The 23,976-nt window shown below is 36.8% G+C and overlaps 1 protein-coding gene, 1 long non-coding RNA gene and 1 pseudogene across 5 annotated transcripts; 2 read left to right on the top strand and 1 right to left on the bottom strand.

Moving 5' to 3' along the window:
• Window positions 1-1,442: 1,442 nt before the first annotated feature.
• Window positions 1,443-23,793, top strand: LOC101207940 (sterol 3-beta-glucosyltransferase UGT80A2). 4 transcript variants are annotated; one of them, XM_011653339.2, is made up of 14 exons: window positions 1,443-1,886; window positions 5,175-5,362; window positions 7,780-8,019; window positions 16,555-16,666; window positions 17,362-17,532; window positions 17,987-18,050; window positions 18,186-18,243; window positions 18,370-18,547; window positions 18,741-18,871; window positions 20,278-20,380; window positions 20,536-20,612; window positions 22,091-22,138; window positions 22,241-22,390; window positions 23,238-23,793. In XM_011653339.2, exons 2-14 carry the CDS (start codon window positions 5,210-5,212, stop codon window positions 23,403-23,405), a joined length of 1,653 nt encoding a protein of 550 aa, XP_011651641.1. In that variant the 5' UTR covers window positions 1,443-1,886; window positions 5,175-5,209; the 3' UTR covers window positions 23,406-23,793. The 4 variants fall into 4 exon arrangements, with proteins under 4 accessions (XP_011651641.1, XP_004152017.1, XP_031738215.1 ...); XM_004151969.3 differs by having other exon boundaries at window positions 1,444-1,878; XM_031882355.1 differs by lacking the exon at window positions 7,780-8,019 and having other exon boundaries at window positions 1,445-1,878.
• On the top strand, window positions 1,896-5,168 carry LOC116402674 (annotated as a pseudogene).
• LOC116402675 lies at window positions 13,254-14,685 on the bottom strand. The gene is made up of 2 exons (XR_004215167.1): window positions 13,781-14,685; window positions 13,254-13,467 (listed from the first exon to the last, which is right to left on the bottom strand). It is a non-coding gene; the product is annotated as an uncharacterized LOC116402675 (long non-coding RNA).
• Window positions 23,794-23,976: the final 183 nt, after the last annotated feature.

Raw genomic sequence — 23,976 nt, 5'->3', positions numbered from 1 at the left:
AATATGCTTCTACCAGTTATATTGATAGACAGTGATAGAAGTATATCCGTTTTTATCATTGATAGAATCCAAAATTTTATTATAGCTTGTAAATATTTTAATTTATTTGACTATTTTTAAAAATTCTCCTTTTTAAAAACTAAAAAAAATAGTTTAGCTAGAAACAATCAAAATTAGGGTAACGTGGTTTTAAGAAAATAAGTACAAATTTCAAGCACTACAAGTTAAATATGAAGGCCAATGTGGTAATTATCTTATTTTTAGTCTTTCATCTTTTAAGAGTTAGTTTATAGATCATTTCACCTTTAAATTTACTTCGTCATTTACTTTTTATCAATATTTTAAAAAATCAAGTCAAATTTCAAAAATTAAAAAAACACAAATTTAAAAAAACTTTCTTGTTTCTAGAATTTGACTAAAAATTCAAAATATTTTTACTTAAACAAGATGTAAAAGTTGCAATATATTGAGTGAGAAAAAAATGTGTTAAATTTGATAGTACGAGGTTTCATCTCAAAACAAGTTGAGAATGAGAGGAGTAACCCCATCTATCTCACATGGAGTATAGGTCTCCTTACTTTTTTCAGTGTGAGACTCTCAACTTCTCTAACAAGATCCTTAATTTTAAAAAACAAAAAGATTCCTACCAAATTTTGAAAAAGGAAAACACATTTAACTTTCATATTTTGTAATTAGAAGAAGAGAGAATATGCAAAACAAATAAAAATGGTTTTGGCAGGTTTTGTTGCCAAACTCAAGGATAGACAAAAGTAGAATAGAAAAAGAAATAAGTTACCTCACATGAAGCTATGAAGATGTATTTATAAAGAAAGTTGACATAGGTTATTCCTAAGATTTCAGAATCATCTTAGAATAATAAGATAACTTGGTTGAGATGCCTGTTTAGTTTCATATTTGGCTGACATAGATTTTCTATTGGGTTAGTCTAGCTTCTTATGCCCATCTCGATTCTAGGTTACTAGTTTTGGTTTGAGTCATGCTTTCTTTTTTACTTTATGATTTATGTTGGTTATGCATTTGGTATAAAACCATTTAAACTTCGTTATTCAAAAAAACAAGGGAAGCACTTTTGGAGTGGGAGGGGAGGGGAGATGGTGGGGTGGCATGAGATTTGTTTTTTTTGGGGTATTCCCCCTTTTAACGAAGGTTTTCTCATATTTAGCATCTAGTCGGCTTTTATGTCCATCGAGTCTCCCCTTAATTCAAAGAATTCTTCACATTGTTGCGGAAGCCTCCGAGAAGGAAATACAGGTAAAAACAAATAAAAAAAAAATAGTTGGATTAAATTGGTATCAAGCAAAGCAATGTTGAGAGAGAGAGAGTAAATGGTATATTTATGTAAAAATGTAGGGTGTAAAAAGCTAATTTTCCCAAAAATGAGAAGGCAGAGGGAAAGACAAGCAACTGAAGCCGCGGCCGGGTCTCATCGAGTCGCAACCGTCAAAGACAGCGAAAGACGACAGAAGAAAAAGAAAAAGAAAAAAAAAAGTGAAAAAGAAAAGAAATGCAAAAGAAATCAATTGCCACGTATCAAATCTGCCGTTACGGGTTTACAACATCATTCCATTTCCATCCAACTCGCCAAGAAAGATTCTTCTTTTAACTCAATTCTTTCCTCACAATCCAAACTTTTTCCCCTCTGAATCCTTGGATCTGAATTTCCGGCGCCCATGGGGGAAACTCTTGACAGGAATCCGACCTCCACTTTCAGCTCCTCCGAAGTTAGCGTTAGTATCGAGCTTGATGCGAGGATAGAGAATGGTAGTGGTGATGCTGGTGCTGGTGCTACTACTACTGCTGCCGATGTAATGGCAAACAAGGAAGTTCGAATTGAAGATGGTGGAGATTGCTCTCCAGGTTTGTAGGTTGTTGCTTTTTCGATTTTGCTTCTCTTTTGCTTGTTTTACGGTTTGTATTTTGTTTTCCTGCTAGGACTCTGCAGATGGATCTGTTTTGTACTTTCTTTTTTGTTTGGTAAGGAGGATTTGATATGCTTTTTAGGGAGTGAACTTGTGGTTGCGTTTTATGAATCTTCTTGTAGTACTCTTGTTTAAAAGTGTATTCTTCCATTGCTGTTTCATTCTGATACATTTACTAAATTAATAGCCAACTACTGCCGTTATCTCTTGCCCTGATAATTATGGAATGGGAGCGTAGAATGTTAGGATCAGTTGTCATTGATTGAACGATGATGCACAGATCCTCTATCCTTAGTTTAGATCAATTGTTGATTCCGAATGTAGCCATTGAGAATTATTGGGTGACCGGTGAGGAAGAAGGAAAGGGTCGGTCTCAAGTTGATTTTGAGAAAGCTTATGACTGTGGATGGGGGGTTTCTTGGATAAGGTGTTGACTCTTGTGCAATAAAGGTTTTGGGTTCAAGTGGAGAGTTTTGATTTGGAATAGCGTTTGGTTAGCGAACTTTTCCATCTTTGTCAATGGCAGGCTTGGGGGAAGATTTTTGTGTGGAGAGGTTTTAGGCTAGGTATCCCTATTTCTCCCTTTCTGTTTAAATTGGTGGTGGACATTCTTAGTCTGTTCATGTACTCAGGAGTGGTGAAAGTGGTGGAGGGTTTTTATTGTCGAAGCTGATGGAGTTCATTTTTGGCACCTTTAGTTTATGCTAATTGGAGAGGATTTACTTAACCACTCTTACCTTTTTGTAAATACAGTTGCACCAATGGAATAGTTCTATACTCATCCCCCCAAAGAGGAAGAAGACTACTTGTTTTAGAAGGAATGCATCATTTTCAAGATAAGATGTTGAGAAGGCTTGTGACTGGATTAGTTGAGATTTTTGACAAGATATCATTAAAAAAGGATTTGGTTCAAATGAAAAAGATTGGTGGTAAATTGTTTGCGTTCAACTAGTTTGTGGGAAGATTTATGCACATTTTAACACTTTTATTCGGCTTTCAATTCAATTTTCAGCAGGAACCTTTATTAAAATTAAAATTTATAGTTCAATTCAATTTTTTTAAGCAGCCTTTGTTTTCAGTATTAACCAACAGTTGGGGTTCTTTTGTGAAGACTTTGTACATCTCTTGGCTTGACCTACCTCACTATTCATACTAACATCAAATTCTTCATCTGGTTCGATATCATAACAATTGGGGAGGATATGGGATCCTTATTGAAGAAGAGCTCAGTTTTTTTTTGGTTCAAGTAACTTTTGATCATGGAGGAGCGATCACTGAATGAGTGTACGAGAGGAAAGGTCGTGAAAGTGGTTGTACTTTGTGAGAAAATGTGTGTCAAATGATTAAACGACAAATATTTTTCTCTAGTTTAAGTATAGTAACTGTGCAATCAATATTGTCAATGTAACTAACCTTCAAAATGCTGGTCAGTTGCTTCGAAACAAGAACATTCCCAATAAGGCAAAGGTAAGTTCTTCCAAGAAATCCAACAGCCATATGTCTTAACTAATTTTGGATGAGTGTTCATCTTGAGAGTCGGGACCATATCCCAATTCTTGGGTGAAAATTTCCAAGTTTCCTCTACTTTCGTCAAATTCCAACTAAAATAATACTCGCCTAATTTCAACGATGCTTTTTAGCTTATTCCTTGGACAAACAGAATAATAAGATTTCAACTTCAAGATTTTCTCCCAGAATTGGTCGTCAATGGGGTTTATAGAATCTTGGATTGAAAAGAAACCTCTAAAATATTATGAATGTCTGATCAAGAGTTATGAGCCAGCAGTCCATAAATCACCAACATAGAATTGAAGGTCATTTCTACTACTACCTTTTCTTTCCTCACCCAAAAAGTAGAAGCATCTGATCTCCCCTTTCTTTTGTTGTCAGCGTCCTTTTTTTGAGCTTTAGGTGACAAAAGAAGGGGAAACAGAAAAGGTAGGGGAAACAAACTTGAGAAATCTCTGTCCAGCAAGACAACTGTACGGATTGTGACAAAGTAGATGGAGGACAGTTAGAATAAATGGCAGAGGAAGATAATGGTACTTATGGTAGAATCAACAGTGAGGCACAACTCCTGAAACTAGCCCATCGAGTAGTCAGAAAACCTTAGTGGGCGTGAGTGGGGAAGCTAAAATTGCAGACAGGACTGTGGTGATGCAGCTACGTTTAGCGACAATGGATGAATGACAACGAATTGGACCGATAACAATGTGACTATGTCTAGCCACAGTGGCAGCTAGTGAAAGGCTTGGGTAGAGAATTTCTTATGCTTCGTATGTTTACCCTTATTTATTTCAATGAATCGCACATTATAATAATTTTAGATATATCAACTCAATCGTCCGTCATCATTTTTGCGCCGTCCAGGAGTCTTTCTTCTGCAAGCCTCAGTATTGTCCCCTAACTCCAAAACCCTAGCCCAAAGATGGATCAGGAGAGTCTTAGAAAGATTGCTAGTGCCGATCGCACTGGTGGAAAGGGTACATGAGAAGAAAGAAGAAGGCAGTTCATAAGACCATCACAACTGATGACAAAAGGCTCCAGAGTCTAAAGAGAATTGGGATGAATGCCATTACTTCTATTGGGAGTTAAGCATTTTCAAGGACGACGTGACTATCCAATTTGAAAACCTGAAGGTTCAAGCATCTATTGCAGCAAACATGTGGGTTGTTGGTGGTTCTCCTCAAACAAAGAAATTGCAGGATGTCTTGCCTGGTATCGTCAATCAATTGGGACCTGGTAACTTGGACAACTTGTGTGAATTGGCTGAACAGTTTAAAAAGCAAGTACCTGGTGCAGGTGGTGATGCAAAGAATACTCAGGAGGAGGATGACGATGTTCCAGATCTTGTTGAGGGGGGAGATTTTGAAGCAAGGGGGGAGATTTTGAAGCTCCCACAGAAGATAATCGTTCTTCTTAGACAGATCCTTTTGAAGAAAAGAAATGTTTTATGCTATTTTATACTTCCTAGTGTTGCTTCAACAAGTTTTATGATTTTGACAGTTCTTAATCTTATCATAATCATCAATCATCATTTTTTTTGATACAGTATTTCCCCCTTCACTTCTTTTTAGATATAATTGGAGCCTCTCATTTTTATTCTTATTAAAACTATGACATGTTCATGATTCATCTAAATACAAATATAATGGGAGAAACTACGCTTTCACATAAAATTAAGAAGCAAAATTGATTAAACAACTGACATAGATGACTTTTCTCTAAATTCAGGTATCTCTGGCAAGACTCTTCTTAAAGTCAACACCATGCCTATACAGACATCAAATATTGACCAGTTGGAATCTGATTCGAGTCAACATAAATTAGAAAGATCAAAGACTGAGGTGCACAAACATAATAAGTTTCTTCCTGAAGAGGCAGCTAAAATATTTGATGATAAGATTCCTGTTCATAGGAAGGTATAATACTGCGGACACATTATTTTGCCTAACATAAGGTATAATGCAGATTACAGTTTAGTCATGTATGCAGATTACAATTTAGTCATGTAAGGCTGGACCTGGATTTTTTCTATTGTTTCAACTTTCATTCTTCTAATCAGAAGTCCCTCTTTTTCCTCTTTATTTTTCTTTAAAGATAAGTTCATTTAGATAACTCTCTTTCAGGTATATTGAAAGATATCTTTTAATTACTGTTTTATAAATCAACCACTCCTTGGTTTTTGAATCTAACTGACCTCATTTAGATGCAGTATGATATATCTCCTCTGCCTTTTATATTCTTCTTTTGTCTAGAGGATTTCAAGGGTCACCCTAAAAAAAAATCTAAATTACAGAAAATACTCCTAAACTTTTAACTTTATCTAGAGAATGTCTGTAAACTTTGGGAAGTTTCATTTTATTTTAAACTTAATAAAATAAAAAATAAAAATACCCTTACTGTTAGATGAAATCTGATCTTGTCTCTTCATTGTACTCAAACATTACTTTGTCTCTTCATTTTCTTAATGGAGAGGCTTGTTTCCTTTTTTTAAAAAATAACTCTGTACTTCTAAAAGTTCCATTACCGTGCTCGAACTTCCAAAAAATTCAAAAGTGCACTATTGTTAGTATATGAACGTGAATATTTTGTGTCTCGTTTAAAAAATACTATTGAATTTTCAATAGTTGCATTAATACTCTCACCCTTTGAAAAGAAGTTGATAATGTCTTTACTGTCAATATACAAACAGAAAATGTGTATCTAATGACCAATCGTCTCCATTTTTCATTTCTTCTCTCATCTACTTCAATCAACTAGTCTCATTTGTCATCCCGTTTCCCTCACTTTTTTAATACCCTATTAACCCCCTTGTTTCATTCTTCGATCTTTCAAACTTCTCTCTTTAACATTTTTTTCCTCTTCCTAAATTTTAGAACTTTAAATAAACAAAAAATTCCTACACCTTAGCAATCAAATACTTTGAAATAATCTGTTTTGATTACTTTGTACCTAGTTTACATTCTAGATCCCATTTGTTGTTTCAGGTTAGAAGATTTTGATTAGCTCGCTGTTACTGCGGTCTTTGTTTTGGTTATTGTTTGTATCTGTTTTTGCCCTTTTGCACTCTGTATAGTTCTCTTGTGTTTTGAGCGTTAGTCTCTCTTTTATCATGAATGAAGAGGCTTGTCTCCGCTTCAAAAAAAAAAAAAAAAAGAAATCTTGAGTTGGGAAAGAATCAAAGAACCAATTTGAAAACAACTCATACAGATACTCTCATTTCCCTCATTTGTCCAATTCTTACAATAATTTTCTCAATGCAGAATTGTAAAGTCCCAAAATCAAATCTCTCCTAAAAACTCAGCAAAACAATAAATCGGCAAGTGCAACAAGGGTAACTGACTATTAGTAACCAACTCTTTATCTAATTACCCTCATACCCCTAACCCCACTAATTATCTCGGTACCTATCAGTGGGATAGAATAAAAGAGTAGTAGAAAATTAATATGGTTATTAGTTGGGGGCATTTTAGTAAATAGTTAGTAAGTTAGGTCTTTTTGCTATATACAGAAGAAGAAGAGGGGTTAGGGAAAAGGGTGGAGAATTTTGTAATGAGGTTTCCTTGTGTGGGAATTTGGGAGAGTCTAGTCCTATCGAAAGGATAGGGGTTACTTTGTTTTTGTGATATTATACCATATATTTCGTATATTTTCATATCTGATTGTTCTTGAGTTCATCCTGTGTTCTTGAGATAATTCTTGTTAGGTGGGATCCTAACACAATCAAAGTTGGTTATGTTGACTGGTTTATGAACTCATCAATATCTTTTTTCGGCTACACAAGTAGGAGAGTAAGAATGAGGGTCAGTGCAGGAGTAAGAGAGACAAACCAGATATGGGAAGAAAACAAGAAACTGAAAGGAGAGGGGAGATAGGGGGTTGGCAAGAGTGGGGAACAAACCAGGAGGGGGGAGACACTAGTGGAAGGGGGAAAATGAGAGAAGAGAGCTGATGGGAGAGAGAAAATAGAATAAAAAAGCCACATAATAAAATTTAGATATAAAATTCTTAAATTTTGCCATCTCATTTCAAACAATACAAGTCAACAAAGCCTAGTCAACACTTAGTTGTCATGTCATATCTCGGTTAAGTTAACTAACCCTCAATTCGAATGGGGACGAGTTAAAACTATTTTTGAAACCACAAGGATTAAAATGGCACCTTGAAACTTTAAGGACTAGATAGAAAATTTAAACCTAAAAATCTGAAACTGTAATTTGTCAAAAAAAAGAAAAAAAGAAAAAACGACTTTGTAATAACAGGCACATTTTGATATTAATTGGTGGAAAATTCCTAGAAAAAGGTTTTGGTAAACTAACTTTTTAAAACTGTACAGCTGAAATTGTTAAACAGAATAGCCACAGTGAAGGATGATGGAACTGTGGAATTTGAAATCCCTGGAGACGTTGGAGCACCTCTTGGTATTGGTCCAAAAGAAGTCCCTCATGATCTAATTGAAGAAGAGCCTCCTGATGTGGCAGACCTCCAGGATATTCCACCTTTGCAAATAGTAATGCTTATTGTTGGAACACGTGGAGATGTACAGCCATTTGTAGCAATTGGAAAACGCCTACAGGTGTGGAAACTTCTATGATTTTCACTTTAATTTTGTTTACTAAACTAATTACTCATAAACTTGTTTGGAGTTGGAGCTCTTTTGTAGTAATTTCCCCCCCCCCCCCCCCCCCCCATGGGGGTTTCACGTAAAAGCTACTATTTGAAAACTATGCCTTGAGAGGGAAAAAAAAAAGAACTTCTGGTTTTGGTAGCAGCCTTAAGTATTTCCTTTTCTAAAAGAGGTTTAATTTCTCTCATAAGCCTTAAGTTTTTCTTTGTATAGGCCTTTTGCAATTTCAACCTCTTGTCCATTATAAATAACGAGGATATGTTTCTGTTCCAACTCCGTCTAGCTTATGGGAGATGAACCCTTGTTCTTTCACCAGTTAATGAAACTTGCAGAAGATGAATCTCTCATTTCCTTTCCAGTCTACTCAGTCTACTCTTATATTTCTTTTTGGATCTTAGACAATTACAGACCAAAGTTGGGAAGATCAGTGGGTTGGGGATAGCCCCTTTGTTAGGCTTATCCTCATCTTTATCAGTTGTCCTTTCTTAAAAACCATCCTATTTCTGACTTTTTGGTTTGGGCAGAAAGCTCAGTATCTTTTTCTTTCACGTTCCGTCGTCGCTTATCCAATAGGGATACGACAGAAATGACATCCCTTCTTTCTTTGCTCGATGAGTGTGACTTTAGGGAAGGGAGGAGGAATGTTCGTGTTTGGAAGCCTAGCCCTTAAGTTGGTGTTTTGCGAGGTTTGGAGGATCAAGATAGCAAAGAAGATCAAATTCTTTATTTGGCAAGTTTTGTTAGGCCACATGAATACCTTGGATAGGCTTATTGAGACCTACGCTTATGGGCCTATCTTGTTGTATTCTCTGTTGGAAGGCGGAGGAAAACCTGATTCACATGCTTTGGGATTTTCGTGATGGAAACAGTAGACATACGCAGCGGAATAAAGATCGGATTTTACTCTAATTGCAACTAAACACTTTAGTGATTAACATACATTACCAACCCTAAAATAAAAAAAAAATAGGGTTAATAGAAAAACTCACCTTTGATGCTTTTCTATTGTCGTAATCTCGTCACGTATTGGAAGTCGGGACTACTAATAGCGTTGACCAACTATTCTCCAGACTTAGAACCAAGTTGTGGGACTCAAATGATGTAGAAAATAGAGAGAGTGATGAATTTAGGAGGAAGAAGTTAGCTTTGAGATCTTGTGGAGAGAAAAGGAATTTTTGGTTTGATTTTGTAATTCAAAATTACAAAATCAATTTCATCCAAAAACAAAAACTACTTATCTTTCATTTGGAATAGTCCACTCCTTTTATAAGCAAACTACATGCAAAATTGCATGTAGTGAGCTTCTCATTCTCCACACTTGGTATATCAACAACTAAGTGTCACATATGCATACGAAGCCACTTGCTAATTACATGCAATGTGCTTGCCAAATCTCAACAATTTAGTCCAAGGGTAATATGGTAATTTGACATTTAAAAGTAAAAAGTCAACAATTTGACTTTTTACCATTTTATCCGTCTTGACTAGTTTTGACCTCCCGAGCATGAATCCACATTCATTTTTCCAAAATTCAAATCACATTTGAATATAAAATCGGTCAAATTTTGATTTTTCGAAGTCAAAAGTCAACACTGTGACTTTTTAGTACTTTGACCATTTCCATTAATTCCAAGCTTTCTAATATGAATCTGTATTCATATTTTAAATCATATTTAAACATAAACTCTATCTTTAACTTATATCCGACGGCTATATCAAATATATTCGTCGGGTTTTCTCTCTTTACCTAATTCGAACAATTCAAATTATTTCATCATAATGTTCTAAGTTGATTCCTTGTGAGCTAGCAGGAGAACCTAATGGACCTATAGATCATGGGCTCCAACGATTCGAGATTAACTTGCTAAACTCTTTAGGCCAAGTTAATCAACCTTCGTTAACTAACGGGTCATTCCACTAAAGTCCCGTATTTGTACTCCCTTCACTATAGATATATTTATGTCTATGTGATATAACCATGATAAGTAAGTTAATCCTTCACAGGTTGTTCAAAACCTCGGCTAGGTCAAAGTACCGTTTTATCTCTGAGATTATATCTTGCTCCTTAAGTCTCACTGATCCACTATCGAACAATTGGTTTAAAGTCCAACCTCTAAACCGAATCCCTCTCAGGTGAATGAGAGGGTGGGGCCCCTTGTTCAAGACTCGAATTCGGTCATTAAGGGAACAACTTATCTATTAATCCTAAAACGGGTAGGAGTGATTGGGTGAATTCTGTCTTGCACCTTATATCCCTAGCTATCCACCCGGTCTTACCCCTGAAATGGGAGGCTTATTGGGCCAGCGCCATTGAGCTATCCTCACCTATGCAGATCTAAGGATAATTTTGTGTGAATAGAAGTTCATAGTTAGCTCAAGATTAAGATTAAGTTACACTGGATATCTATTAACGAAATAATCGGTTTTATTAAAGTCAACGGCGTTATAACCCAAAAGCGACTATTTCATTGTTTCAGTCTTATGTAAACTCTTTACATAGGATGCTCCCACTTCCATGTCTCTACATGAACGATTTAGGATCACATCGTTTGTACTAACTACAAAGTAGGCCACATCCATAGTGTCCCTAGAATAAGGTGCCCAATCATATTCATATACTATAGACTATTTAAGTTATATACTCGAACTTGATTCACGTTTATGTCTCTACATAAAGTTCAATTTTACTCAATAATAGCTTCAGGTCCCTAGTTTATTGGCTTTAAAATTATAGTATCAATAACGACTTTATTGAGTAGAATATGATTACAAACTATGAGTTTTAGGACAAATTCCAACATATCGGTACGTGAGGTTTGTGTGGTCTTGTTTCTTTCAAAAGTTTGGTCTTCAGATTGCTGGTCCAAGAACGATCCGTGTTATGTAGAGGAGTTTCTCTTGCAATCTGTCTTTTCGAGAGAAAGACTGGTTTTTGTGGCTTGCAAGGGTGTGTGCTGTGATTTGGGATATTTGGGGTGAAAGGAACAAGAGAGTTTTTAGAGGTTTTGAGAAGGAAACTTAAGAGATTTGGTCCTTACTGGGATCCCATGTTTCTCTTTGGACTTTGATTTCAAAGTTTTTTTTGTAATTATTTCCTTGGTAACATTTTGCTTAGTTGGAAACTTTTCTTGTAGTGGGCTTGTTTTTTCGATGGACTTGTTTTTTGTATGTCCTTGTATTCTTTCATTATTTTTCAATGAAAAGAAGTGTATCCCACTGCAGGAAAAGACCCTAGTTATACAAAATCATGTCAAGGGGATAGTTACAAAAAGCCTTCGAGATTGAAGCCCAACGAGAAATATGAAAATGAACAAGAGACCAAAATCTCTAGCCTCTCTCTCAACCCCTCTAAAAACCCTACAATTCCTTTCATCCCTCAAAAGCCACATAATAGCACAAACACAAGCACGCCAAAGAAACTAGTCTCTCTTCCCAAAAGGCAGATTGAGGAAGAACTTGGTTTGTGGGTAGGACTTAAGGACCCTATGGAAGAAACTTGACACAACTCTGAAATTCAGTACTGCAGCACACCCACAAACAGATGGACAGGCCGATGTCACTAATAGAACACTAGGCAACCTAATACGTTGTCTTAGTGGAACTAAACCGAAACAGTGGGATTTGGCACTTGCTAACACTAGGCAACCTAATATGATCACTTAATGCAAACAACAGAATCCTATAAGAAAATAGCTGATAAGAAAAGAAGACAAGCTGGCTTTTCCCAAGGAGACTTAGTAATGATCCACCTTCGAAAGAATCGATTCCCCACTGGCACATACAATAAACTCAAAGACAGACAGCTTGGCCCATTCCGTATCCTAAAGAAAGTTGGAGAAAATGCCTACAAGATAGAACTACCACCAGACATGCATATTCACCCAGTCTTTAATGTGGCAGACTTAAAGCAATACTATGCTCCAGACGATTTCAACTTAGCAGACTAAGGTCACTCGAGTCGAGTTCCATCTTAGGGGGGTGGAATGATGTAATACAGAATAGTTAGTAAAATAGTTTAATTGTTTAAACTGTTAACTAACAGCTGTAGATAGTTAGTAAAATAGTTTAATTGTTTAAACTGTTAACTGTTAAAACTGTTTCATAGAAACAGTTATATCAACTACTTGTACTTACACATTTTTAATAAATACCCCTTCTCTTAGCCATTAGAGGTAGAGAATTATTGTGAGAAATTAAATCCAAACTTGAATTACATTAAGCTTCCTTTTTGAGATTTCTCTTGTAATATGTTTTTCAGGAAACTTGGTTTGTGGGTAGGACTATGAGATGAGGGTCGATGTCAGACACGGTAATAGGAGTAGGTTCGATAAATTCGAAGGTGCTATTAGACTCTTCACTCACACTTGCCCCCTAGAGATGGCTAACAAGAAAGTAGGGTCGGTTCTCACAGAAAGTAACATCCATAGTGACAAAGTATTTCCTAGACGGTGGGTGAAAATATTTATAACCGTGTTGATGAAGGGGATACCCAACAAATACACATGCCAGAGCTCGATGGGTAAATTTGGTTTGATTTGGGCTAAAATTATGGACATAAGCAGTACACTCAAACAAACAAAAAGGAACCTCAGAAACAAGACAAGTAGAGGGGTAGGACTCCTTAAGACAATCTAAAGACGAAGGTGGAGTATACGAGAAGACATTCTATTGATTAAATGAGTTGCTGTAAGAATAGCATCTCCCCACAAGTATGAAGGAAGGGAAGTGGATAGCATAAGGGAACGAGCTACTTCCAGAAGGTGATGTTTTTTTTGCCCGACCACCCCATTTTGTTGAAGAGTGTAGGTGCATGAGTTTTGGTGAACAATCCCCTTGGAGGCTAGAAATTCACTAGGGTTATGGTTTGGAATTCCCAACCATTATCCCTTCGAAGAATTGCAATTTTTGTATGGAATTGTGTTTCAATGGAGTGATAGAAGTTTTGAAAAATAGAGAAAACCTCAGATTTGCCGATGATAAGGTAGACCCAGTAAGACGGGTATGATCATCAATGAAAGCTACAAACCACCATTTCCCAGATGAGTTTGTGATCTTGGAAGGACCCCAAACACCACTATAGATAAGGGTAAACGGTCGAGTGGGTTTATATGGTTGTGAGGGAAAAGAAACTCGATGTTGTTTTGCTCGAATGCACACATCACAAAATAACAAGGAGACATTGATTTTAGGAAAAAGATGGGGAAATAAATATTTCATATAAGTAAAGTTCGGGTGACCCAACCGAAAATGCCACAACATAAAGTCATGTCCAGAGATGCTACAATAGGAAGACAGTAAACTAGTCCTAGAGATACTAGTACCGGAGGTATCATCATTAAGGATGTAAAGTCCCTTGCTATGTCAGTCAATGCCAATCGTCCTCCCCGAACTCAAGTCCTGAAAACAAACAAATTTAGGTCAGAATTAGCTTTATAGTGCAGCTCACAGGTGATCTTACTAATGGATAACAAATTGTAAGAAAACTTGGGCACATGCAAAACATTATGGAGAGAGAAATCGTCAAAGATAACTATTTGTCCTTTGCTAGCAATCGGGGCTAAAGAGCCCTCAACTTTCCGGATTTTCTCATTACCGGCACAGGGGTATAAGAGACAGTGCTCCGAAGAACTTATCAAGCGATCTATAGCCCCCGAGTCCAAAATCCATGAATTCTTCCCATCAACACTAAGGCCAAGGGACTGAGGCATACCTAACTGAGCAATGGCGCCTAGAGTAAGAGGGCCGGTTTGGCTAGTAGTAGAGCGGCTAGTAGAGCTAGTTGACCGAGAGGTGCTGACAGTATCTCTAACATCGGTACATCCTGAGTTCTGTTGCTCGTTGGAGGAACATTTGTTATCTCTTAGAGACCGGCCGTGGAGTTTCTAACACTGATCCTTGGTGTGCTATTGTTTCTTGCAGTGCTCACAAACGAGGATTGGTTTCCCACTATTCTTCTCATTATCATGGGTCAAGGATTGAGCACTAAAGGCAGCAGAGTTAGTTATATAATTTGAAGGCACATTAGGAAGCGAAATTACCGGGTTCTTGGAATACATCGGCAACTCAGTTGGTTTGGAATGCGCCGAAGACTCCCGCTTCAACCCCTGATCAGCTATGGACACCTTCAGTTCCATTAAAGGGTTGCTGCAAAGGGTCGGCAGACAGCAGCATGCGAATGGACAGATTTGACAATTTTTGTGGTGGCTGTCCATAATCAGAGGCATGGGAGGCGCGTGAGTTTGCGGATTATCGGAAGGGCATGATCGTTGGATCCAACGGCGAGTAGAAAAGAATGGGATGGGTGGTGAGACAAATTGGCAGAGGTGTGTGGTCCCACATGCCAGACAGAGGTGGCGCATGAGAGAGATTCTAGCCGAAGGGTTGCGCGGATGGCGGCGAGGGTTGTCCCACTGTGTAGATCGGAAGTTTCTGAAGCATTTGGACTAATTTTGCCATGACGACGTCCACGGTGGCAGTGACTGGTTTGGTGTGGGTTCCTCCTAAATTTTTTTCTAGGGTTTCGTTGTCGCTTTGCTCTGATACTATATGGAAAACAATAAAGACGAAACCAAAACTTACGTGGAAATTTGAGAACCTCGAGAAAAACCATAGATGTTTTTAGTTTTATTATTTTTCTTATGAATTATATAATAGGTACAAAAAAGAATAAATAGAATACAATGAGTAAAAAAGGAAAATATTTAGGAAAAAGGGAAATCTTCCATATTCTTACCTACCAAAAATACTCCAAGGGCCAAGCCTACCAATTCTAACGGATAAAATGAAAATGGTTAATGCTTGAAATACAATAAAACATAATAAGCATAGGAAACTTGGAGTCGAGGGATCAACATGCGCACCTATATATATATCCTTACCGGCAGAATGAAACAAAACATACTAATCAAGGTAAAAGAAAACTGGTAACTCTCCCTCATTTCAAGAGGGACTGGAATCCTTTCTTCCAAGCAAGATGTTTCCCCTAAAAAAATCTTCACAACCGGTTCTTCTCAATATCTTACTTTCATGATCAAGTGGATTTGTCCCGAATATTTCTTCTGTAAAATCCATGATCAGGAGTTCACGAAGTTCTACAGACCCTTATGTGAGTCTGATAGAACACTGATAATTCAGTGTTTCTATTTATTGATATATGCAACGGAATTACAATATCAAGCAGTAAAAAGAAGAAAAAAATATAGAACCCTAACCCCTTGCCCTTCCTCCCTTTCAAGGAATATTGCAGTCTTAATTCTTCACTCTTCTCCCTCCCAACAGACCCCTATTTATACTCCATACCCAACTCCTATTTATACTCTAACTAACTCCATAACAAACTCCTACTTATGCTCTATTATTTTATTATGGAGCATCTACTAACAATATTAAAACTAAGGCTATTCTCCCTAGCACGTGCGATTAACCTTGCTTCTTCTTCCTTCTACTGTACTGGTGTATAATTGGGGGTCTATCAGAGTCCTCTGAAACTGGCGTATTAAACTGTCTTACTCATACGAGTTCTTTCTATTATAGAATGTGGAAAGATATAGATATCTCAGAAAGAAATAAATGCTTGGCTTTTGGGGTGCTCAGCCACAAAGAACAACACTCTGGTTCAAAGAAGACAGGCACACCTTTCCATCTCTCCCACGTGTATATCTAAAACCTGAAGAGACTCTATCAACTGCCCTCCCGAAACCTTACATGGAGCCGTTTCTCAAATTAAATGCTGAAGCTTAGCTAAGAGGTCAGGTTTGCAATGTGACTGCAGGGACTTGGACTGAAGCAGAAGAATTGGGACTTGTAAAGCTTCCAGGTCACTCCCATGTTTACTGGATATACATGTGTACCACAAAAAGTAGGCTAGTCTCGGAAGCCTTCACAACCAGTTGCAAAGAAGGCCTATCTTTCTCACGTTATATAGTCAATATTTAACCCATCTGCATCTCTCGGAAAAGAAACAATTGCCCACCCTAAGGTGGCTTTTTCTGTCCAAGTTTTGGCCCTTCCTAGAAGTTTCTTTTTCAAACAATTCTGTGGAAGTATTTCTTTTCATTACTATTTTTGGTTGAATAATCAAGGGAGTTAATACTCAAACTCTTTGGTGGTCAGTGGTCACTTCTCTAAAGGCAGAGTGTCTTTTTGGTGTTGTGGCATCTTTGCAATTCTTGGCTGGAACTAAATTGAAGTTTTCCAAGGAGTGGAGACTTCGTAAGAAGTTTGAAATCTCATACTGCGTAGGCTGATTGATAAGGCTTCTTAATTTATTTCATATATAATTACCATATTTCTTCTATCGGATCAATTTGAGAAGTATTTGAAACTTCTGGTATTTTTTGGAGGCTTTGTTTCCTTATGTACATGTCATTTGACAGCAAAATTCATTTCCTGTTACAAATGATATAAAAAATGTGCAATCGATCATTTTTATTTAATATATCTGAGGCAATTTATGTTCTCATGGGGCAATTACAATGTTTGCAGGATTATGGTCATCGTGTTAGACTTGCCACTCATTCAAATTTCAAGGAGTTTGTTTTAACTGCTGGGCTGGAGTTTTTTGCTTTAGGTGGAGATCCTAAAATTCTTGCTGGCTGTAAGTTCTCTCTTCTGTATTATTTACTGCCTACTGGTCTATCTCATGCTTTAGCGTCTTCCTTGGTTCCACAAGGATAAATTAGAGATCATACAAATCAAATTCTGTACCATTACTAATGAGAAAATGGTTGGAGAATTAGTAGCGTCAAGCGTGTTAACCATGTCCTCCACAAAAAAGACGTCTTCTTTGATTGGAATGCAAAAATAAGTATTGTTGACACAACAGCTTCTTAATTTCATCTCTAAATAGCCATCAAGCGAGTGACTAACTGTGGAAAATAACCGTCCGGAAGATGAAAGTTGATGCCTGCTTTATTGAAAACCTTCTGGAAATATTCACGATGGCTCTATTTCCAATTCTTTGGTTTTTTATTATTTATTTTTTTATTTCAAATTTTAGCGTCATAATTCATATTTGATTCACAAATTTATGATCTTAGGAGTCTCTAGATTGTCTATAAATCTTTATTTATTTGTATATGTGTTTTTTTAAAGTTAGTGATTCTTTTTCTGTCATGAGTTGCCTTTGCTTTTGAGTATAGGTATAATGTAAAGACAAATATTTGTCCGACAATAGTTCAAATGATTGAATACTTATGTGGTTTTCATTTACTTATTAACTTCTATTAGAGAATTAAAACAACTGTTTTCCATTTATAGTTCTGTGAGCATTATATTATCCTTTTGCAACAGACATGGTAAAAAACAAAGGTTTCTTGCCTTCGGGGCCTTCTGAAATACCAGTCCAAAGGAATCAAATGAAGGAAATCATTTATTCACTACTTCCAGCTTGCAAAGATCCTGATCCTGAATCTGGTATTCCCTTCGAAGCAGAAGCTATCATTGCCAACCCACCAGCTTACGGTAAGACCTTGCGTCTAGGCTCTAACGACCTTTTCCCTGTAAAAGGAAAGAAACAAAGAGCGAGAGTACGTTGTTATTCCTGCCTTGAATGACCAGGGTAAATATTGTAATAGCTGGCCTTTGATGATGTTTCATTTTCTAGATTCTTGTGATTGTGACATTATTTTGTATCAATTGAGTGAAGTTTGTAGATGAGGTGGGGGTAAACAGGTTAAGGAAAGGTCCCATCCCTATCAAACCTTCTCTTGATTTTATTGCTCTAGTATCCTTTTGCTTATATATGCGGAAGTATTAGTTCTCTTTACTTCTCTCTCTTCCTGGGCAGAGGAATTTTGTAATGAGGTTGGAAGATGTTGGCACTTTTTTCCTTTTTCCCTTTTTAGTTCTCACGTGACTGTAATTTGTTATTTTTGTGAAGAAACTCTATACAATAACCTCTTCAATGCTTCTGTAGGACATACTCATGTGGCCGAGGCACTTAAAATTCCAATTCACATATTTTTCACAATGCCATGGACGTAAGTTTGCCCAGGCAGTGTATCTTTTTTTTTTTTGACAATCTGGAGTTACTGTTATTGTGTGAATATACCTATATCTGTGCTATATGCTTTGTAAGAGAGTTTGAATCATGCACTATTTCCTCCTCTTGTCAGGCCGACAAGTGAATTTCCTCATCCTTTATCCCGTGTCAAGCAACAGGCTGGCTATCGGGTAACTATTATGGCATTGCTTTCTGCATTTACGTGCACACACCATATTGAGTTTTTATCCTTTTTCTTTTTATTTATTTCTTTTATATCTTCATCAAATTTGATTTTTTACTTTTTTAATTTCCAGCTCTCATATCAAATTGTAGACTCCTTAATTTGGCTTGGGATACGGGACATGATTAATGATCTTAGGAAAAAAAGGCTGAAGCTACGACCTGTCACATATTTAAGTGGTTCACATGCCTCTGAATCAAATGTGCCACATGGGTATATATGGAGTCCGCATCTTGTTCCCAAACCAAAAGGTTTGTTCTTTGAATGATGGTTGTTCTTTCTACTGTAAAGCAATATTAACAAGAAACTCTTTTAAAAATTTACCGTGTTGTTTTTCTAGTAATAAAACATCATGCTTGCAATTTCAGGAATTTTTCCATTTACAAAAGAATATAGAATCGTAGAATCTTATGATTCCAGCTTTAAAACTTGGGTTTCTTTCAGATTGGGGACCTAAGGTGGATGTGGTCGGATTTTGCTTCCTTGATCTTGCATCAAATTATGAACCTCCCGAGTCGCTTGTAAATTGGCTTAAGGCTGGCGACAGGCCTATCTATATTGGTTTTGGTAGCCTTGTGAGTGTTTCATATTATTCCCTCCATTTAATTTGATATTTCTGCTTTTTATAGTTTCTCCTTTCTTTGCATCAAAAGCTCCCTTTGTGTTGGGGCAGGTGGAAGAGATATATAAAAGGTTGTAGGCTTTTATTTTATTTTATTTGGTAGTGGAGTGAAACTTCCATTAAGAACCAATCGTACAAAAGTTCAAATAGAATAGTGGTGATTGCAAATTATTCATTCATCTGGTACCCTCTTCTTGGAAGATCCTTTTATTTCTTTCTTGCCAAATGTTCTGTACTGCCATGCCATTTGTCCTACTCTTCATTCCTTTTTCTGACCTATCTTTGTGTAAAGGAGATTGTCTTTTCTAACTCCGTTGGAATGGGGCTGTGTGGGAACTAATAGGGGCTTATGGGTAGTAGGAGTACTATAGTAATAGTAAGAGCATAAAGATAATTAGTTAGGGAGTTCGTGTATTTGGTTATAAATAGAGGAGGGGGATTGAAGTCAGGTAGAGAGGCAATTGTTATTAGGGATGGAAAAATTTCCCACTTGATCAGATCTCTGATCGAATTGGGGCAGGTTAGCATACTCAAGCGTGGGGAGGTTCCAACTGCCTTATGGTTGGTTTATCTTGGAGTTTGTGATCGTTTACATTTTAATATATTTCAGTTCTATTCTTGTTAGGTGGTACCATAGCAAGGGCCTTTTATTTGCTCCTTTTTTTGCGTTCTTCGTTTTTCTCACACACACTCATACATATACATACACACAATCCAGTAAAATGAAGTTAGGAAGATATCATCTCTTAACTCACAAACACTAAAATGGAAGGTTAGGATCCCAGATATCTCAATTGGGTTGAGATGTCCTCGTCATATCCCCTGGACCATGATTAAGATAAAATTGATTACTGACCTGTAAAAGACATGTGGGGAAGATAAGCAAGCATGGTTCATGATGAACCTGAAATAAATTGCTTCTGAAATCCTACGAGAAAGCACAACCATTTTTTTAGAAAGTTTAACTGTTTTTTAGATTTACTGCAAATGGTAAATGACTTCTCATTTGAAGACTTTCCGCTGTGGCTGCTACGATCTGGCCATCAGCTTAGGCTCTTTCCTAAGAAGATTTTGCAGCAAGCACCATGCCTTCCTTTCTTCAAACAGAAAATTCACTTCACATTCCAAATTAACTTCCCTTTTCTGATAAGGAACCCAGTTCTATTCTCCGTTTGAGTGCATACGCTATCTTGATGTTCTTATCTCTGACATATACTTTTCAGTTTCAATTATTGGTAGCATCTAGAAGTATCTCATAATTATTCAAATTGTTTTTTTTTATCTGATTTTCAAGAAACGTACAGCCTTTTTGGTTAATTGCCTTCTCACGTTCTTAACCTAGTTTTCATTGTATGTCAGCCTGTTCAAGAACCTGCAAAGATGACCCAAATAATTGTAAAAGCGCTGGAAAGTACTGGGCAGAGGGGCATCATCAACAAAGGTTGGGGGGGTCTTGGAAATTGTAAGTTTCTGAATTTCTATCTGAGTATGTCTTGGTGACCTCAATACGATTGTAACTAGTCCTACCTGTTCGCTCCCCTCCCCAAACTTTTTCTGCCTGGAATTATTGCCTCTGGGAGATTTAATTTATTTAGCTTAAATTTTATTTCTTTCCAGTGGAAGAACCAAAGGACTTCGTATATTTATTGGACAATTGCCCTCACGATTGGCTTTTCTTACAGTGCAAGGCCGTGGTGAGTATTTATAGCTGATTCATGTAGCTGGTTCTTTGTATATCAGAACATTACTATATCTTAGTACAAATAAGAGACCTGTGCAAAGTAAGGTTCAAAGATACATCTCCTTTTAAAAGAATCGGAGATAACTAATAGAATCTGCTTCTTCTTCATTTTCTTGTTTCCTGTTTCTTCACTCATTTATTTTTTGTATTAAAATATATTCTTGACCCTGTTTTTGGGTGAGATTTTGTTTTCTTGAGAATAATAGTCTCCACGGAGATTAGTGGATTAATTAATTTTGTTGCTGGAAATGGGCATCATTATGGTTAAGAACAAATTGGTGTTGCTTTTATCTCAAACAAGTTTAAACGGAAGGTCTGAAGTCTTAGCTGTCTCCTATAAGTTATATATATAAGAGACGGTAAATCCTATTTTGGTCCAATACTTTGGTTGTTATTTACTCTCTATACTTTTAGGTCAGTGGCTTTCTGTGAATCTCAAAAGTAGCCTCCACCATGAATTTGATGTTAGTTTGAACTTTGAGGTTAATGTAGGTCACTTGACCAAAAAAGGTTCTCTTCTTTAGCTCTCTCTTCCCTCCTTCCCTTGCTTCCACCCCTCATTCTTTTGTCAATTGGAAGACCAACATGACAGATAGCTCTTCGATTTCGCCTCATTTGGGTGCATATGGGTGTTCCAGCCCTTTGGGAGCATGATTTGTTTTGTGTGTGCGCACTTTCTTGTCATTCAAAAAAAATCACTTGCTAATGAATTTGGACCAAAATGGAGATGGAGTATATAGCGTCAGATTCCTAGAGGGATGGGGATAGTAATTTGAGAAAATGCAGATTTTTTTTTAGTATAAATTGGAGGTGGGGATTTAAACCACAAACCTTTTAGTCTTCAGCGTATACTGTGCCAATTGAGTGTGCCGATTGAACTAAGCTCTTATTGGTTGAGAAAATATAGATTTGTGTGGTGTTTCTAAAAAGGTCTGAAAATCTATAATTTAACTTAAAATATTTTGAAAAATTCAAACTTTGTTGTATTAATTAATAGAGACAATGTTAATAGGATAGGGAGATAGGGGACCCTCACAGGCACATAATCTAAAAGGGATTTTTCCTCTTTCCGATAGGAAAGAAAATAAGATAAAATGTTACAAAGGTAGGGTTAACCAGTCCCAAGGCGTCAAAATTTTCCGAAAGATCATTTAAGGTGGACACTAATAAACTATGGCTTAGAACATCTTCTAGTTAAATAGTAAGGTAAAACTGAATTTTGAACCTCAACTATCAAAAGGTACCCAAATACTTCCTCAGTTTTTCACTATTTTCCCTCTTGAATGGTTATTTGGGCAAACTAACCAAATTCCTCTAACTGAAGGCTGGATATCCTATGCTAGGGTTATTGGTGTTTACTATGATTTGCTAGTTCTTTTACTTGTTTCTTGCATCTGAAAAAGGGTTTCCCCTACATTGTTTTATTTACAGGTGCATCATGGAGGAGCTGGAACAACAGCTGCTGGACTAAAAGCTGCTGTAATGCTTCACATTGTAAAACTTGTCTTTTTAGTGCTACGTGATTGATTTTGGCTAACTTTCATCTCTCTCTCTCTTTCTCTCTGCCCTGGTTCATTCTAGTGTCCAACTACAATCATTCCTTTCTTTGGAGATCAACCATTTTGGGGTGAGCGGGTACATGCTAGAGGAGTTGGTCCTTCACCCATTCCCGTTGAAGAGTTCTCTTTTAACAAGTTGGTGGAGGCCATAAACTTCATGCTAGATCCGAAGGTAATCTTTCTGTTAGTTCATCAAGGCTTGAACATATTGTGCTTATGAAAATCATCAGGGAAAAAATAAAATAAAATATGTGCACCATTTCATCAAGTAATTTGGTTCAAGCAAAATTAACTTCCCACCCCCACCCACAACCCGTAAATCGGATTTTATCATATATGATTTACTTTGAAGAAGCTGGAAATGATGTTCGAGTTGGATAGAGGGGAGATTTTGGGATTAATTTACGGACAAAATTCCCTTTCGGGTGTTTAGTAACCACCGTAGTTCTCTTCATACTGTAATATGATATCATTCCTATGTTTTTACACTACGAATTTTCCATGAAAACAGTTTGACCGATCTTTCAATACTTAGAAAACAATTTAGATTCCTGCACTGGAAAATTGATGGTATGAAAATAAGCTCAAGAAGACTTATTTCTACAAGAGGGAAAAAGAAAAGAGGAAGACTAATAGGTTGCTTTCGAGGGAGCCAGACCAAAATTTCCAATATGGACTGGTCGTAAATTTGAACCCCTGTTCTTTAGTATTCAATTGCCAATACTATATTAGAGATAATGATGTTTTCTGTTTCTGATCATAATGGGAGGTCTAGGAAGTACATTTGAAAGTGGATGTGCCAAACGTACAATTGATGACTGACTCAGAAAGAAATAAAGTGCGACATTGATATTTCGTTACATGTTGCAAGTTAAGAAGATCATTGACATTACCAGATAATCATAGGTTTGAGGGGATCCTCTAATGAAAAAGAAAAAGGATAACATTATTATGTTAAGGTGGAGGAACTCATTCGTTTGAAGCGGAAAATGTAAACTTATGTTTCACTTTCATTCCAGGTAAAGCAGTCTGCTCTTGAGCTAGCCAAGGCCATGGAAAACGAGGATGGAGTAGAAGGAGCTGTAAAAGCCTTCTTCAAGCATTATCGTCCAAAAAAGGTCGAACAGGAGTCCGAGCCGGAGGACTCAACCGTTTTCTCTATACGTAGATGCTTTGGTTGTTCTTGATTCTATAATGTGGGAGATCTCCTCGATGTGACTTTCTGTTTGAAGAAGGCTGTTAACAGATATGGCATGTCCCTGCTGTGAAATATGGGCAAATGTCCTGAGCAGTGAATATGTCATGAGGTAAATGTTTATAATGTTGATAATCTATATCTAGCCTGCGAATAACGCTTTACACATTTTTATTTGTTGCTTATCAGTATTCTTTCTAAGCAATTCACGTGTAGTTTCTTTCATTCCTTTCTGGTTTCCAAATGTATATCTTTTCAGCTCTCGATTGTGCTTGTGAAGTATGTGCAGGTTTGTTAGGTGATTTGTTGTGATTATATATATATTTTAATGTTTCCAGAACAAGTTGATTAATACAGGATAAAGTGTCTTCATTGGGCTATATTCTGATTTTTTTTAATTTCTTTTTAAGATGTTGTCGAGAGATTTGAACTATATATAAGTCCCTCCTACTTTGAAAATCGATCAAATCGTGTACTGTGTTGGTAACTCTAAGGCTTTTAAAAACTATCATGGGTTGGTCTAGTAATAAAAAAGAATCATATCTAACTAAGAAGTTATCAGT

This window comes from Cucumis sativus, chromosome 3, assembly GCF_000004075.3.
Source record: "Cucumis sativus cultivar 9930 chromosome 3, Cucumber_9930_V3, whole genome shotgun sequence".
NCBI lineage: Eukaryota > Viridiplantae > Streptophyta > Magnoliopsida > Cucurbitales > Cucurbitaceae > Cucumis > Cucumis sativus.
Note: the sequence above shows the minus strand (reverse complement) of the source record. Positions and strands in the feature narration are given on the sequence as shown.